At 48.0% G+C, this 16278-nt stretch overlaps 1 protein-coding gene across 1 annotated transcript in view; it reads left to right on the top strand.

Moving 5' to 3' along the window:
* DNAJC11 (DnaJ heat shock protein family (Hsp40) member C11) overlaps positions 1-16278 on the top strand; it is a 69401-nt gene that overhangs the window by 39364 nt on the left and 13759 nt on the right. The window contains exons 5-7 of the mRNA XM_044237049.1: positions 12974-13102; positions 14021-14143; positions 15413-15486. Coding sequence (XP_044092984.1) covers positions 12974-13102; positions 14021-14143; positions 15413-15486 — 326 coding nt within the window. The remainder of the gene's footprint in view (positions 1-12973; positions 13103-14020; positions 14144-15412; positions 15487-16278) is intronic.

The following is a 16278-nucleotide window of genomic DNA, read 5'->3' as shown; positions in this document are numbered from 1 at the left end:
AAGCGTGTCACAGTGTGTGTATAGATAGACACGCTCATGGTAGGAAGCGTGTCACAGTGTGTGTATAGATAGACACGCACATGGTAGGAAGCGTGTCACAGTGTGTGTATAGATAGACACGCTCATGGTAGGAAGCGTGTCACAGTGTGTGTCTAGATAGACACGCTCATGGTAGGAAGCGTGTCACAGTGTGTGTATAGATAGACACGCTCATGGTAGGAAGCGTGTCTCCGCGTTCAGTGAGAGCTCTGTGCTTAATGTTAGAAATGGCTGCTCTTGATCTGTTTTAGACTTAAAAAGCAACAGGGTTTGTGTGTGTGTGTGTGTGTGTGTGTTTTTCCAACCTACAATTCAGCAGGATATGAAGCTCCAGTTTGGAAGTCATCTTTCCTCTGAACTTGGAAGACCTCATTCCAGTGTCTTCTAGCTTCCGGGACTGGTGTTAAGACCCGTTCCTTGTTCTCGTTCTCGTGTGGGGTGGTCTTCTCCCCCTTTGGAAGCCTGTAGGGTTTTCCTGTCTGGGCTGGTGCAGCTGCGTGTGGGAGGCCTTGGGTGAGCTGCTCGGTGGAGTCGGGCGCGCAGTGGATCCACGCCCAGCCCCGCACCCGTGCCGCAGCCCTGGTGCATTTCTCACGTTCACTCTCCCGAACTCTCCTCTCCTCTGTCCACATTCCTTCCGTTTCACACATTGGGCCCTCTGGACGCATCGTCTCACTTTCTGATGATTTCCATATTTTTGGTTAGTTCTACTTGTTAGAGAGTTTCTTTTTCTAGGTGGTTTTCCTGCCTTCCTATCAGCGTGAAAAATCCTGTCGTATTTTTTAATATCCAAGAACTTTCTTCAATTTGTTGTTTTCCAAATTCTTGCGGAGGTACAAGGAAGGGCTTTGGTTCTTGAACCGTGTAGAGAATTGCCCTGTGTCCCCGTCCTGTCTCTGACACCCCCCAGCTATGTGGCCTTGAGCAAGACTCATGGCCTCTGTTCTTGGTGTCTTCATCTGTGAAATGGAGACGGTAACCGTACCCACCTCGTTATTAATGGAAAGATTCAACGGAGTAATGCATGTCAAATACTTCAGAGTGTCCCCAGCACTTAACTAAGCGTTCATAAATGCTGTTTTCTATGATTAATGCAGTCTCTTTTCTTTTACTGAGCGTATTACTTAGTCATTTCTTGCCATTTTCTTTGGCATTTGTATCCTCTGCTTTTTTCGGTTCTTTTGATCTTTACTTGGTTTTAGACTTCCGTGTTGGAGGTTTTCCTCCACTGTCTGCTAATCTCTGGCCGGCTGCCCGTGAGGCGGTGCTGCGCCGGGGACAGTCATGGACTTGGCAGGGCTTGACACCGATAACCTTCACTCTGGGCTGTTTGGAAGGAGACTCCCACCCCCCCCACACACACACACACACACAAAGGTTAGTGTTGAAAGGCTTTTTCTACCTACCAGGTAGTACTTCTCTGGAGAGGAAACCCCCAGTCTCTCACCTGGCTGCCGGCAGTCTTGTTGCTGAGAGGGCGGGAAGTCGGGAGCTGACCATTCCGTGTGCGTGTGCGTCTCACTTCACCTCGTTCCTTGCTTCCAGGACCTGCCTCTCCCCCACCCCACCCCACCCCACCCTACTCTACCTCTGCTGGACCTGGCATGCCTTCCTGTGATTTCTTCAGAGAGCAAGCCTCTGTCACTTGTCTCCTTTGAGCCGGCGACTGGTCCCTCTGGTTCCGGAGCCAGCAGAAGCCTCGTATCTTCCTCTGCTCAGTCAGTGACCACCTCCATTCTTTTCCAGTTTCTAATCAGGCTTGGTTAGCATCTCTTATCCTGTCGCTCTTGGTGTTCCTTGAGTGTCACTTTGGGAGGGAGGAGGGCTTCAGGAGAACAATCCTGTTGGTTTAACCAAAAATCCAAATTTACTTATTGGAGATAATTGCACCAGAAGACTGATGTTTGTCCATAATCATGGAGATAGAGGAACAAAAAGCGGCCACAACTCTGCAGATGCAGTGTCTTCGAGTTAAAAGACTGTTGGGGGTGGGGGCCGCCTGGGTGGCTTCATTGGCTAAGTGTCTGACTCTAGATTTTGGCTTAGGTCGTGATTTCGGTGTTGTGAGATCGAGTCCCTTGTCAGGCTCTACGATCTGTGCAGTGTGCCTGAGATATTCTCTCTCCCTCTCCTTCTGCCCCTCTGTCTCTGTCTGTCTGTCTGTCTCTCTCTCTCTCTCTCTCCCAGACAAAATCTTTAAAAGCCTGTCGAGTTGGAGAACAGACCTGGGGTCACCAGGGGTTGGGTGGAAGGGAGGGGAGAAGAGTGGAGGAACCCAGCTCTAAATGGGCAGCACAAGGATCCCTGTGGCGGTGGAAGTGTTCCATATGCTGACTCCTTCTGGAGGCATGAACCCAAGTAGGTGATCAGGTTGTATAGAGTTAAATGCACTTGCCACAAATGAAAAAGTAAATAAAACTGAGGAAATCTAAACAAGAAGGTGGGATTGTATCCATGTCAGTATCCTGGTCATGATATTGTACTGTAGTTTTGCAAGACGTAGCCATTGAAAGAAATGTGATGCATCAGATCTCTCTTTATTTCTTACAACTGCATGTGAGTCTACAATTATCTTGATAAAATTTTCAGTTAAAAAAAAACGGGGTGGCTCAGTTGGTTAAGCATCTGCCTCCGGCTCAGGTCATGATCTCCAGGCCCCAGGATGGAGCCCCACATCGGGCTCTCTGCTCAGGGGGAGGCCACCTCTCCCTCTGCCCCTCCCCCACTGGTGCTTGTGTGCACACGTGCGTCTCTCAAATATATACATAAAATCTTTTTTAAAAAAGTGCAGATTCTCAGGGCAGCTGAAGGGGAGTCTCGGGCTGCTACCTGGGAATGTGTATTTGAACAAGCTCGGGAGGGAATTCAGATGGTGGCCGGAGGGAGCTGTTAGAGTAATCTGCCAGTGGTGCTATTTTTATGTAACGGTTAAAGAAAAGAGTTGACTTACGAGTGGTTCGTTGGACGCCAGGAAGATGGTGACCCGGTGGGCATGTAGTTTAGAGGTTGGACCAGATGCTTCAAAGGGGATCTCTCCAGCTACCGCCGCTAGTGTTCAGCTCCTTAAATCTGTGATTTTTACCGAAGACCTCAAAACCTGAGACACTGAGTAAGTCATACTCACTTGACAAGTCAGGCTACATTGTTACTACTGTTACCTCGTTGCTTGAAGACAGTTTGAAACTTTGGGCTTCTGGGTTGTGTGCCCTGGAGTGGAGGTACTTTGGCAGGGGGAAGGCAGAAACTGGCCTGTACAACAGATTGAATCCTCCAGCTCCTACACAGTCACAAATGTCTCAGCTGGCAATCTGTGGCTGTTGTGCGTCCCACTGACAGTTTTTCAGTGCATCATGACGGTATGTAAAGAGCTTCATAACTGTCACCGTTGTTGTTTATATGCTGATAGCAGAGTTAAGTACCGTGGAATGAGGGTCCGCCAACTGCAGCCTACTGTCTAGTTTTCTCCAGCCTGTGAGCTAAGAACCACTTTTATTACATCTTAAATGGTTTTTAAGAAATCAGAAAGGATAAGGGTGCCTGGGTGGCTCAGTGGGTTAAGCCTCTGCCTTCAGTTCAGGTCATGGTCTCAGGGTCCTGGGCTCAAGCCCCGCATCAGGCTCTCTGCTCAGCAGGGAGCCTGCTTCTCTGCTTACTTGTGATCTCTCTCTCTCTCTCTCTGTCAAATAAATAAATAAAATCTTTTAAAAAGGTGCCTGGGTGGCTCAGTGGGTTAAGACCTCTGCCTGGCATTCTGGGATCGAGTCCCGCATTGGGATCTCTGCTCTGCTCTGTGGGGACCCTGCTTCCCCTCCTCTCCCTGCCTGTCTCTTGGCCTACTTGTGATCTCTGTCAAATAAATTAATAAAATCTTTAAAAATAAATAAATAAAATCTTTTTAAAAATCAGAAGGATAATTCATGACACATACAAATGATATGAAACTCAGATTTCAGGGGTCTTAAATAAAGTTTTACTGGAACACAGCAACACTCACTTAAGTATTACCTGTGGGTGTTTGTGCTTCCCGTAACAGCACAGGCTTGAGCAGTTTCAACTGTAGTTGCCCACAGAGCCTCAAGTGCTGTCTGGTCCTGGACTGCAAAAGTTTGATGACCCCGCTCTACTAAAAAATAAGGTGACATATGCAGGTATTTTTCTTTGTAAACTCTTATTTGAAAAAGGGAATTTAGTAGTAAAAGAACACAAGCCTGGCTGTGTTCAGTTAGCAGTTGTTGGGAGAGCTCTGGCTCATCGGTCTGTCCAGCCTTAGATCTGTTTTTCCTTTTTCCTTATCTTTTTTGATTTTCTGTTAAAATTCGGATCTTTCATTCCTCAAAGTTGGGACTTCTCGTATAAAAGCATTTTGCCTTGAAAGTTTCTCAAAGTGAGTTGTAAGTTGCGCCAAACGCCTGGTTAGCACGTAGAGAAGAAAGCTGTCCAGTTCTGGTGCTGGGGCCAGTCCGTTTTCGAAAGGTTATTCCTTGAACCGGAAGAACAGCAAAAGGCAGGCATCCAAACATCTCCTTAGAATATTAAAAGCCCTGTCCTTGTGAGCTCACAGTGACGCGATCATTCATCTGCGGGACAGTCTGTTTCATGAGCCGTGGCTGGCACTGGAGCCTAACATTCTTTGTGGTGGCTCTCGTGACCTTTCTGGGTTAGTCCTTTTCCATAGACTTGGATCAGCACCAGAGGCTGTTGAGTCTCCAAAGCCACTGGCTGGTTGAAGTATTTGGTTATTTTGGCCTTGTTTAAAGAAACAACAAGATGGTTGAAAAAGTGATGACGTGAGCAATATTTTTTGTTACTTTTAAAGGCTGTTCTGGGCGCTGGTGAGTCATTTGATTGTCAGTGCAGAGTTAACACAAATATCTATCATTTTAAAAGTTTTCCTTGGGAAAGGAAATAAAACCATATTGAACATTATTCTGGAAGTTTTAAGCCAATGCAATTTGACAAATGATAAAAGAGATGTAAATGTTGAAAGGGCTGTGATATTCGGTGTAAGGTATGATTGCCTGTCCGTAGAGAACCAACCGTAAACTATCAGGACTGACACGCTGAATGAGACAGTTACGAGACTCGCATACCTAGGACAGTGGGTTTCTGCCATTCCTGCCATCAGCACCTTGCGGATTACGGAATAACCTCTCCTGCCTGGTCTCTCTGCCTCCCTCCTTCCTCCTCTCCATCCCCCAGCACCGCAGCCAGATTGAGCCTGCAGAAACTCGGGTCAGACCCGGTCACCCTGCTTGCAGAGCTCAGAGGCTGGCATCGTTCTTTGTCAGCAGCATCCTCCCCGTGACCCAGAGTTGCGGCGACTGTCTTTCATCATCCAGACCAGGACATTTTTGAGAGTGTGAAGGGTGCTTAAAGTAATTAAAATTTTACAGTTTTTTGAAATGTTCATTGACCAAGGCACCTGGGTGGCTCAGTCAGTTAAGCATCTGCCTTTGGCTAAGGTCATGATCCCAGGGTCCTGGGATTGAGTCCCAAATCGTGCTTTCTGCCTGGCAGGGAGCCTGCTTCTCCCTCCCGCTCTGCCTGCTGCTCCCTCTGCTTGTGTGAGCACACACGCTTTCTCACTCTCTCTCTCTCAAATAAGTAAATAAAATCTTTTTTAAAAAACAAATAATTTTTAGGGGTGCCTGGGTGGCTGAGTGGGTTAAAGCCTCTGCCTTCAGCTCAGGTCATGATCCCGGGGGCCTGGGATCGAGCCCCGCATCGGGCTCTCTGCTCGGCAGGGAGACTGCTTCACTTCCTCTCTCTCTGCCTGCCTCTCTGCCTACTTAGGATCTCTGTCTGTCAAATAAATAATAAATAAAATCTTTTTTATAAATAAATAAATAATTTTTAAAGTTTAAAAATGTTTATTGACCAACACTGGTTTTATTATATTGGAGAACCTACAAAATGGTTTATTCAAAAACTACTTCAGAAATATTTCCTTTAAAAAATGTACCTATGTATATTAAAGCAAACTTTACAGGGCGCCTGGGTGGCTCAGTGGGTTAAAGCCTCTGCCTTCAGCTCAGGTCATGATCCCAGGGTCCTGGGATCGAGCCCTGTGTCGGGCTCTCTGCTCAGCGAGGAACCTGTTTCCCTTCCTCTCTCTCTGCCTGCCTCTCTGCCTACTTGGATCTCTGTCAAAGAGATATATAAAAATCTTTTTAAAAATAAAATAAAAAGTAAAAATTATGCTGATTATATGAACATTAAAAGAAGAAGCAGCAGTGGCACCTGGCTGGCTCAGTTGGTAGAGTACACAACTCCTGATCTCAGGGTTGTGAGTTCAAGCCCCATGTTGGGTGTAGAGCCGAGACAGAGGGGAGAAGGAAAGAAGGGAGAGAAGGGGGTAGGGAGGAGAATTCTTTTTGGCATACATTTGAATAGTTTTAATCAGCTTATCAGTTACATTTGTCTCTGATATTCTGTGTTCTGGTTATGCATAACCAACCACACCAGAACTCAGTGGCATAAACAATTTGATTTTCTCTCAGGGTCCTATGGGTTGACCGGAATCCGCTGGATGGCTCTGCTGGGGTCTCCTCATGTGGGTGTAGTCCAGTGGCAGCGGGGTCGTGTTGAAGATGGCGCCTGCGCTCCTGGGCCTCCCACGTAGGCTCTCCCTGCCCTGGCTGGCTTGGTCTTCCCTCAGAACATAGCAGTCTTGGGGACGGTGGAGTGTTCTGTTAGCTAGCTTCCCCAGAAAGCACCTCCAGGGGTGCCTGGGTGGCTCAGTGGGCTAAAGCCTCTGCCTTCAGCTCAGGTCATGATCCTGGCGTCCTGGGATCGAGCCCTGCATTGGGCTCGCTGCTCAATGGGGAGCCTGCCTCTCTGTCTACTTGTGATCTCTCTATCAAATAAATAAATAAAATCTTTTTTTAAAAAAAAGAAAGCACCCTCAGAGAGGCCTAGAAGAAAACTGCAAGGTGTCCCGTGACCTAGCTCCGAAGGCCACACCAGTCACACCCGCTGCACTCTGTCGGACAGGAGCGAGTCCTTGGTGCGGGGCAGAATCAAGGAGAGGGCTCTGCAAGGTCAGATGTCAGCAAGTGGGGCTCGCAGGGGGCTCTGCAAGGTCAGATGTCAGCAAGTGGGGCTCGCAGGGAGGCCTTCTCTGGACCCTCACTCCTGCCTTGCGGCACTGATCTTTTCCCAGAGAATGTGCCTTCGTGTGGTGGTCTGTCTTCTGTAACATTGCCTACATCTTTTTGCTTGTTTGTTTGTTTTTAAAATTTTATTTATTTGAGAGAGAGAGAGAGAGAGAGAGCACAAGAACAAGCGGGGGGAGGGGCAGAGGGAGAAGCAGGCTCTCCGCGGTGCAGGGAACCCAGTGTAGAACTCAGTCCCCGGGCCCTAGGACCATGACTCGAGCCAAAGGCAGACACTCAACAGACGGAGCCACCCAGGTGCCCCTATTACCTACCATCTAAATACATTTGTATTTAGTAAATTTGAAATCTTTTTTTTTTTTTTTAAGATTTTATTTATTTATTTGACAGAGAAAGAGAGTGAGAGAGGTAATACAAGCAGGGGAAGCAGGAGAGGGAGAAGCAGACTCCCCACTGAGCAGGGAGACCGATGCGGGGCTCAATCCCCAGACCCTGGGATCATGACCTGAGCCGAAGGCAGCTGCTTAAGAGACTGAGCCACCCAGGCGCCCCTAGTCAATTTGAAATCTTTAGTATATTTGATTCTTCTCTGTATACCATAGTATTCTTTTTTTTTTTTTTTAACTTATTTTTTCCACCATAGCACATACCTTCCCCAGTGTCTACCACCCAGGCACCCCATCTCTCCCTCATCCCTCCTCCCTCCAGCAACCCTCAGTTTTTAATCCTCAGAGATTAAGAGTTTCTTATGGTTTGTCTCCCTCTCTGGTTTCATCTTGTTTCATTTTTCCCTCCCTTCCCCATGACCCTCTGTCTGGCTTCACCATAGTATTCTTAATTGAGAGTATTTTCTCAATTATAAATTTCGAGTTTGTGGAACATATACTTTGGCTCAAGTATTTTCATAGGATATTATCTTTTTGCCTCCATTTAGTATATTTTTGACACTCTTTTTTCAATAAATTGTCTTTTCTTTATGATCTTTCGCATGCTTCATCAGGTTTCCGGCCCAGCCACAAAACCACAGGCAGGCCTTTTCAGTTTCGTTCCATTCCAAGAGAGACTATACATTTAACTAAAGATGACAGTCCCACCAAAAAAATTCTTAGCAAAAATCAAGATACTCCAAATTGCTCTTAGGGAATTTCGAAATGAGCTGTTGGAGCTCTTATTTTGTTTGTTCAGTTTGTCCTTCCTCAAGGGCTCAATTTCAGAGTGACACGCTTTATTTTTGGTGATTGCAATTTCTTAAATATTTTAAAAGCTGGGGGTTTATTGGGCCATTTTAAAAAGGAGTTCTTTAAAGGCCCAGATGTTCCTAATACTCAATTTGTAATACACAGACATGCTGCAAATGTTTTTGTTGTCAGAATCAGCTTTGGGGTGTCTGGGTGGCTTAGTGGGTTAAGCGTCTGACTCTTGATCTCAGCTCAGGTCTTGATCTCAGGATCATGAGTTCAAACCCCACACTGGGCTCTATACCCAGTATGGAGCCTACTTTTAAAAAAATAAATAAATAAGGAATCCACTTCGCAGAAAATTATTGTTACTCTGAAGACACAAAAATATTTGTACATTTTGACAGCTTGAGCTTAATTTTCCCGGGTGGATTATCGCAGCTGGTTTGGACAGTCGTGCGTCCATGTGCACGTGACTAATGCTGAGGCTGTTTTTCCTCTGTAGGTTTCTTGCTTTAATAAGACACTTTTACCATAACGCTGTACTTTACCAGAATTGGCATTTGAGCATCACCACAAAAACAGAAGCTTACAGTCACACTAAGACTTTTTGACTTTACAGTAACACTTTCTTCTGAGGTTCCCACCCAGGTCCAGCGTGGAGGATGGGGGCAGCTGCAACCAGCAAGAATCCAGCTCGGGCCCAGGGGCGCCTGGGTGGCTGAGTCAGCTGAGGCCTTGATCTCAGGGTCTAGACTTCGATCCCCACGGGGGCCCCACATGGGTTGTGGAGCCGGCTTTAAAAGAAAAAAAAAGTCCGTTCAGCTCTGATGCTCTCTGCCTGGGGACTGCATCAGATTCCACAGGTGGAGGGTTCAATCCTACAACACTGCTGCGACCCCCCCCCACCTCCAATGCCCATCACAGGCCCAAGGCTTCTGACCCAGGGCTGTAGATGCCAACACCCTCCTTCTCAGATTCCTTCAATTCACTAGAGGGGCACAAATCGGCAGCCGGTGGGAATACGCAGAGCGAAGGCTGGGAAAAGGTAATGGGTTTACACACCCTCTCAGACACCCTACTCTCCCTGCACCTGCACTGTCCCCACCAATCATGAAGCTTGCAGAACCCAGTCCTTTTGGATTTTCACAGAGGCTTCATTGCATAGTCAGACTGACTGGTTTCAACCTCTTGATTCCTCTCCCCTCCCTGGAGGCTGGGGTTAGAACTTGAAGGTTCCAGCCCTCCAGTCGCTTAGTTGGTCCTCCTGGCAACCAGCCCCCGCCCTTGGAGGGAGACGAAAAGCCACCTTCATTAATGTAACAGAAGACGCATTTATCACCCTTACCAGCAGAAATGTCTGGGGTCTTAGGAGCTGTGAGCCAGGATCCCTACAGATGAAGACCAAATACAAATAAGAAGTACATATTTGGTCACCTGAATGACCGGACATACATTTCTTATAAATCACAGGATTGCATGGTTTGTTGTTTTTTTGTTTTTGTTTGTTTGTTTTTGTTTGTCTGTTTAAAGATTTTATTTATTTGACAGAGAGAGATCACAAGTAGGCAGAGAAGAAGGGGGGGGCGGGCAGGCTCCCTGCTGAGGAGAGAGCCAGATGCAGGGCTCGATCCCAGGACCCTGAGACCATGACCTGAGCTGATGACAGAGGCGTAACCCACTGAGCCACCCAGGCGCCCAGTATTGCATGTTTATAATTCAAATCAAACCAGTATTAAGATTCGCTGATTTTCTGTTTGAAGCATCAGGTAACACATAAAATTGGCATCATTAGCAGGTGTGAGGTTCTCTTGCTAATAGAACAAACACGTAATAGCTATTGCCTTATCTTTCCTCTGTGCAGTACAAACCTTAGAATGGACAAATGAGTGAAATTAACAGAGCGGAACTGCTGTCTGATCCACAGTTACCTGGACAGTCCCTGCTGCTCCGGCTCGCCTTTGGGCGTGGTCTTTAATGAAGAGCGGTGCACTACTGACCAAGGCCCTGGAGTTTGTTTAGCCTGTGTAAGACTTGATCTTCATATGGTCTGAATTAGCGCTGTGGATGGATGTTCGATATTGAAAAACGTTTCCGACGAGTTACAAATTCATCAGTTCTCTGAGAAAATGGAAATTGAGTGCTTATTTCGTTGTTGTTAGACATACACTGTGTTTAATTTTGTTGCTCCCTGAAGAATTTATCAGAAAAGAAAATATTACCCAAAAACACAAACGTCCTACAGATTTACATCAGGAGTTGCACATTTAGCCCACTGCCAGTTTTTATGTGACAAGCTAAGAATTGTTTTTACATTTTTTTTTTTAACAGTTGAAAAAAATCAAAAGGGGACAGCTGGGTAGCTCAGTGGGTTAAGCATCCAACTCTGGATTTCAGCTCAGGTCTTGATCTCAGGGTCATGAGTTCAAGCCCCACATTGGGCTCCACGTTAGAGGGGTTTTTGTCTGTCTGTCTGTTTGTTTGTTTGAGACATGAAAATTATATGAAATTCAGATTTCAGGATGAATTAACAGTTTTACCAGACAGCCAGGGTCAGTCCCTTGCTGGGTAGTTGGGCTGCTTTCTCTTCAACAGCAGAGTTGAGTTGCGACAGAGACGGTAGGACCCACACCTAAAATAGTTCCTGTGGCCCTTCACAGAAAGTGTCACCTCCAGATGATACCCTTCAGTAGAGGAAAAACACTGCAGCAGGAATATTCAGACTGCTGTCTGCTACCTTCTGCTGCAGGACCGGCCCGCCTCTCTTTCCCACCCTGTTCATAACGCACCTGCGGGTTCCCGCGCACGGCTGCCCACAGCTTCACATATGTCCCAGGCTGAGGCACAGGCCACTTGCCTGCTGTACCAGCCAGGCAACGGCATCTCCTGCTTCTCATACGAGCGGAGACTAGGAGAAGGCAACTGGCTGCCAGCCACCACACCAGCAAATGTCGGGGCTGGGCTGAGGGTGGAGAGAGGCAGTGGCCCCTGACATACCACTAGATGAGACGATGTCGGAGGCTAAGGATACCAAGGGCATGCCTGAGCACCAAACGCGTCTGGCTTCTTAGCTTAAGGCAACTGGTGATGATGCTAATACTCGGTTTAAAAATGAAAACCTAGGGGCGCCTGGGTGGCTCAGTGGGTTAAACCTCTGCCTTTGGCTCAGATCATGATCTCAGGGTCCTGGGATCGAGCCCCGCATCAGGCTCTCTGCTAGGCAGGGAGCCTGCTTCCCTTCCTCCCTCTCTGCCTCTCTCTGCCTACTTGCGATCTCTCTCTCTCTCTGTGTCAAATAAATAAATAAGATCTTTTCTTAAAAATAAATAAAAAATGAAAATGAAAACCTAGACTAATTGCTAATCGCACTGAAACAGCAGGGTTCAACTGATCATCTCCTGGATAGCCCCCGCCCCACGCCCCGCACGGTAACGTCCACAGATCACGCGCACAACCACCCAGAGCCTTCCTGTCCGCCATGTGCTCCCTCTGCTCCAGCCCCGTGGCCTCCTCCCTAGTTTCCCGCTCACGTCTTTGTTCATGTGTCCCCTTCTTGGGCAGAAAAACACATGCGCCCACGCTGCTTTTGGGGTGATAGAAATGTTCTGTGTCGTGTTCGTGGAGGTTGGTTTCGCGAGTCTGCATGTCTATCAGAACTTACTGAAATGGGCACCTCAGGCAGTGCGCTTTCTGTCATTATTTATAAATTCAGCCTCAGTACAGTTTTTTAAAATGGGCTGCAGGGAACCGAATAAAAAATGTGTGTGTGGTCAGATTTTTATATGTGGGATTAAGATATATGCCCATTTGAGAAATCTTATAATGATAAAAAAATAATAAACATTGATTTTCTGAGGATGGAGCATTTTATATCAGTCAGCAAATTTTAGCTTCACATTTCTTGAGAGACTATGGTGTCCCATTTCTCATAGCTTAATTCTCAAATTAATTTTAGAAGGTGAAACAATTTTTCAATCTCCATTCATAATTGATTTTGTTTGCACTTTTTTTTTTTTTAAGATTTTGTTTATTTAATTGACAGAGAGCACAAGCAGGGGGAGTGGCAAGCACTTCTTGATCTTTGAAGTTACTTTATGTTTTAAAGAGTTTTAAGGGCACCTGGGTGGCTCAGTCAGTTAGATGTCTTCCTTTGGCTCAGGTCATGATTCCAGGGTCCTGGGATCAAGTCCCACATTAGGATACCTGCCCATGCTCTTTCTTGCACTCTCAAATAAATAAAATATTTTTTAGAAGAAGGGTTTTAAGGTAGTTTTATAATGTAAAGGTGTTGAGAATCAAACATTAAAATGTTTAACTCATGTGACTTGTATCTAGGTGGTTTCTGCATTCACAGGTTAAATCTGGAGGTGATCTGTTTGGGCCCTGAAATTCATACTGTATGGGTCTTTTTCTTCCCCCAAATTCTTGTCTTCTCATTTGCCTCCCAGCATGACTGGTTTCCTGACCCCAGCGGTCGGTGAAGCTCTGCTGCTGTTTGGCGTGAACTGTGACATTCATGCTCTGTGGGCCCCGTGGTGGAGTCCCGCCCACATCCAGTGTGCTGCCGGCTGCCCGAATGTGGATTGTCTTTCATTCCACAAATACCACCCCTGCTGCTGACTGCTTGTTTTTCTGCCCCAGGGGACCATCAGTGTTGGCATCGATGCCACTGACCTTTTTGATCGCTATGAGGAGGAGTACGAAGATGTGTCCGGGAGTGGCTTTCCGCAGATCGAAATTAACAAGATGCACATATCCCAGTCCATTGAGGTAAAGCCTAGACTCCCCCCGCCGAGTGCAGCGAGGCTCAGGTTAACGAGGCACGGCGCGCCGAGCAGATGCGGTTTTTCTCATCTTTATTTATGAAAGGATGCAATTAGCCACTTAAAAAAAAGTAGTTCCAGGCACAACCTTGTTACTGCTTTGCTGATGCGTTAGCAACACGAGTGCCAGGGGGCACTTAGCTTCCAAGGTCGCTGGGCTCCCCCAGCAGAAGTGCAAGTGGTCTGGGAGAAGTAGAGACCAAGGTCAGGAAGATTTGGAGTGAGAAAGCAGACCTCCATGGGTGATTCAAAGAACCAGTCTCCATTTTAAGGCACACTCTTGTGTGCAGAAAATACAACATTCAGCTGAACCCAGGGTCACTAAAATGTCATCTTTCTGCACACTGGCAGGGGGTCTGCTGAGGCTCACAGGAGGTCTCTACCTCCTCAACTCTGTTTATTCTCAAGTGCATCAACCCAGAAGATGAAGTCCAAACTGGGAAACTTGCCTGTTAGGCAGAGCTTCCAGGGTTGGCTACTAGGGCCACGGATTCAGTCTTTTCCCCGGTGCTGGTGGTGAGCAAGGACTGTAGAGTCCCAGACATGCCACTGTGGGAGGGAAGGCACACGATGAAGCCACTGTGCCATCTGATCCTAAGAACTAGCATTCAGCCCAGTCTTTCCCCTGGAAATTTTGAAATTTGCCCAGGAAAGCTTTTGGAAAACATTATCTTAGTGGCCACATGCAGTTCAGATAGCAAAGTGGGAGAGAAGTGAACCAGTTGAGGTCCTTGTGCATCCCTAGACCCTGGAGCTGTGGTCACCTGCACCTTTGGCCATGCACTTGAAGTGTACTCCTTACACTGCTGTCCTTGTGCTTTCTCGTGCTTTGACTCATTCCTTACCAGCAAATATCGTTTCCTAGGCACCTTTGACAGCTACAGACACAGCCATCCTTTCTGGAAGCCTCTCAACCCAGAATGGGAACGGAGGGGGTTCCATAAACTTCGCGCTTAGACGAGTCACTTCCGCAAAGGGATGGGGAGAGGTAAGAATGTCAACGGGTAGGGTCCTGTTAACCACTGCAGAGCCTGATTTCTGAACATTTACATTCTAAAAGCCAACCCTCAAAAAGACCTAGATTGGCCCCGTCATTGTACAACAGGATTCCAGATGCCAACCTTGCATCAGGTGACTGTCCCCAGGAGAAAAACGCGTCTCCTACTGGAGCCAGAATCCCCCGTCTGCTGGACAGCCCAGAGGTGGGACAGAGCGGCAAGATTGCCCTTGAGATGCCGACTCACAGAAACACAGCCGCGAGAAACTCCACGTCTCTGTTCCCCTTCAGCAGAGACCTGTAGGTTCTTCCCTTTTCCTGCCCGGTTCGGAAGGCAGGTGCCGCGTCAGGGCTCCCCGCCACTGATGGGCGGCCGTCTCGCAGCCAGCTCTGCTGAGCAAATGGACCTGCGTCAAATTAACATTGAAGAGGTGCCTTGAAAGTCACCCAGACTAGTAAACGAGGCAGCCAGCACTGGCTGGACTTCCCGGCTGAGTGTGGGACTGCTGGTGGCTTAGCTCCAGGCTCCTGAGGACCATCTCCAGTTACCTGTGAGAGCCACGGGCCATGAAGCAGAGCAAGAACACAAGGCAGGGGCCCCCGCTCCGGACCGTGGCAGGCGGCTCTGCACGCGGCCGGGCATGGAAGCCAGTCTCCCCTTGTGACTTGAGCGAGGGAGACCATCGGAGGCCAGCAGTGTTTTCTTCGGAGGGGCTCCCTTCCGAAACCTGCCTCCTTTGGATCTGTGGCAACAACCCTCCATTTGGTGAAGGTCCGGATGAGGTCTTGGGAATCTTCCAGGGGCCCTGGTGGCTCTGTCAGTTAAGCATCCAACTCTTGGTCTTACCTCGGGTCTTGATCTCAGAGTCGTGAGATAAAGCCCCACGTTGGGCTCTAAAATCTTCCAACCCCTACTTGGCAAGGGCCAGTGGCATTAAATTAAAAGAAGGAATTATAGGGGCGCCTGGGTGGCTCAGTGGGTTAAGCCGCTGCCTTCGGCTCAGGTCATAATCTCAGGGTCCTGGGATCGAGCCCCACATCGGGCTCTCTGCTCGGCAGGGAGCCTGCTTCCTCCTCTCTCTCTGCCTGCCTCTCTGCCTACTTGTGATCTCTGTCAAATAAATAAATAAAATCTTTAAAAAAAAAAAAAAAAAAAGGGAAGAAGAAGAAGAAGGAATTATAACCAGAGGTGCCTCCCCAAGACCTGGGTTGCTGCTGTGAGAGTAAACACCGCTAACTCTCTTTTTCTCTCTTGAACAGTTAGAATTTGGAGCCGGGGATCTGCAGGGACCTTTATTTGGTCTGAAGCTGTTCCGTAATCTCACCCCAAGATGGTAAATACAGAGAAATCCTCTTTGATAGTCTTTGTGGATTTAGCAGACTAGAACCTGTGTATTTTTTTGGTCAAGGTCATCTGGAGTTACCTCTTCTCTCCTACAAGGTCGTCAGGGGCAAACCTGCGGCGCTGGCAGAGAACCAAGGCAGGGTTCCCGTGGCGCAGGCGCTGGACAGGTGGGCGCAGGGGGGGGTCGTCTGCTGCCTGTCTGCCCCGGGCCCAGCTACTGCTCTGTGGCCCACAGTCTCCTCCTTGATGGGAATGAGGCCCCGCCTGTTCACCCGGGGCTGCGAGCACCAGGAGAGTAGAGAGAAGGCACCTTCGTGGGGAAGCTGGCCAGTGGCCTGAAATACTGACGAACTTGTGGATCATTTCTTTGTCCCTGAGAATGTGTTTCAAGTACTGGGAAGGGTGTGTATTCAACAGTGGGGCACTGGTGAGACTGCCTGGTCATCAGTCAGATGGGCAGACGCTGGAGAGTCAAGCCCCCCCACCCACCCAAGTCCCCTTCGTCTTTGCTGCTGCAGTAACATCCCACTCCTGGACCTGTAACTCGCTAGAACCCCAGAGGTGTCCTTAGTTCCCCTGTTGGTAACCCCTGTTGGTTACCGTGTGAGCGCAGCTAAAGGAACCGGGTGGAAGGTAAAATAAAATTCTCTTTCCTCTGGGGGAGAAAGTAAAGGAGTCCTGGGAGGAAGTATATGTTTGGAAAGAAAGCTTTTCACTTCCACTTGGATGCGTATCTGCACACCTGCCCGGTCCCGCTGGTCAAGACCAGTCCCTGCTCCAG

The sequence above is a fragment of the Neovison vison genome, chromosome 2 (genome assembly GCF_020171115.1).
Source record: "Neovison vison isolate M4711 chromosome 2, ASM_NN_V1, whole genome shotgun sequence".
In the NCBI taxonomy this organism is placed as follows: Eukaryota; Metazoa; Chordata; class Mammalia; order Carnivora; family Mustelidae; genus Neogale; species Neogale vison.
The sequence above is the reverse complement of the archived record's forward strand: the minus strand, read 5'-3'. Positions and strand labels throughout refer to the sequence as shown.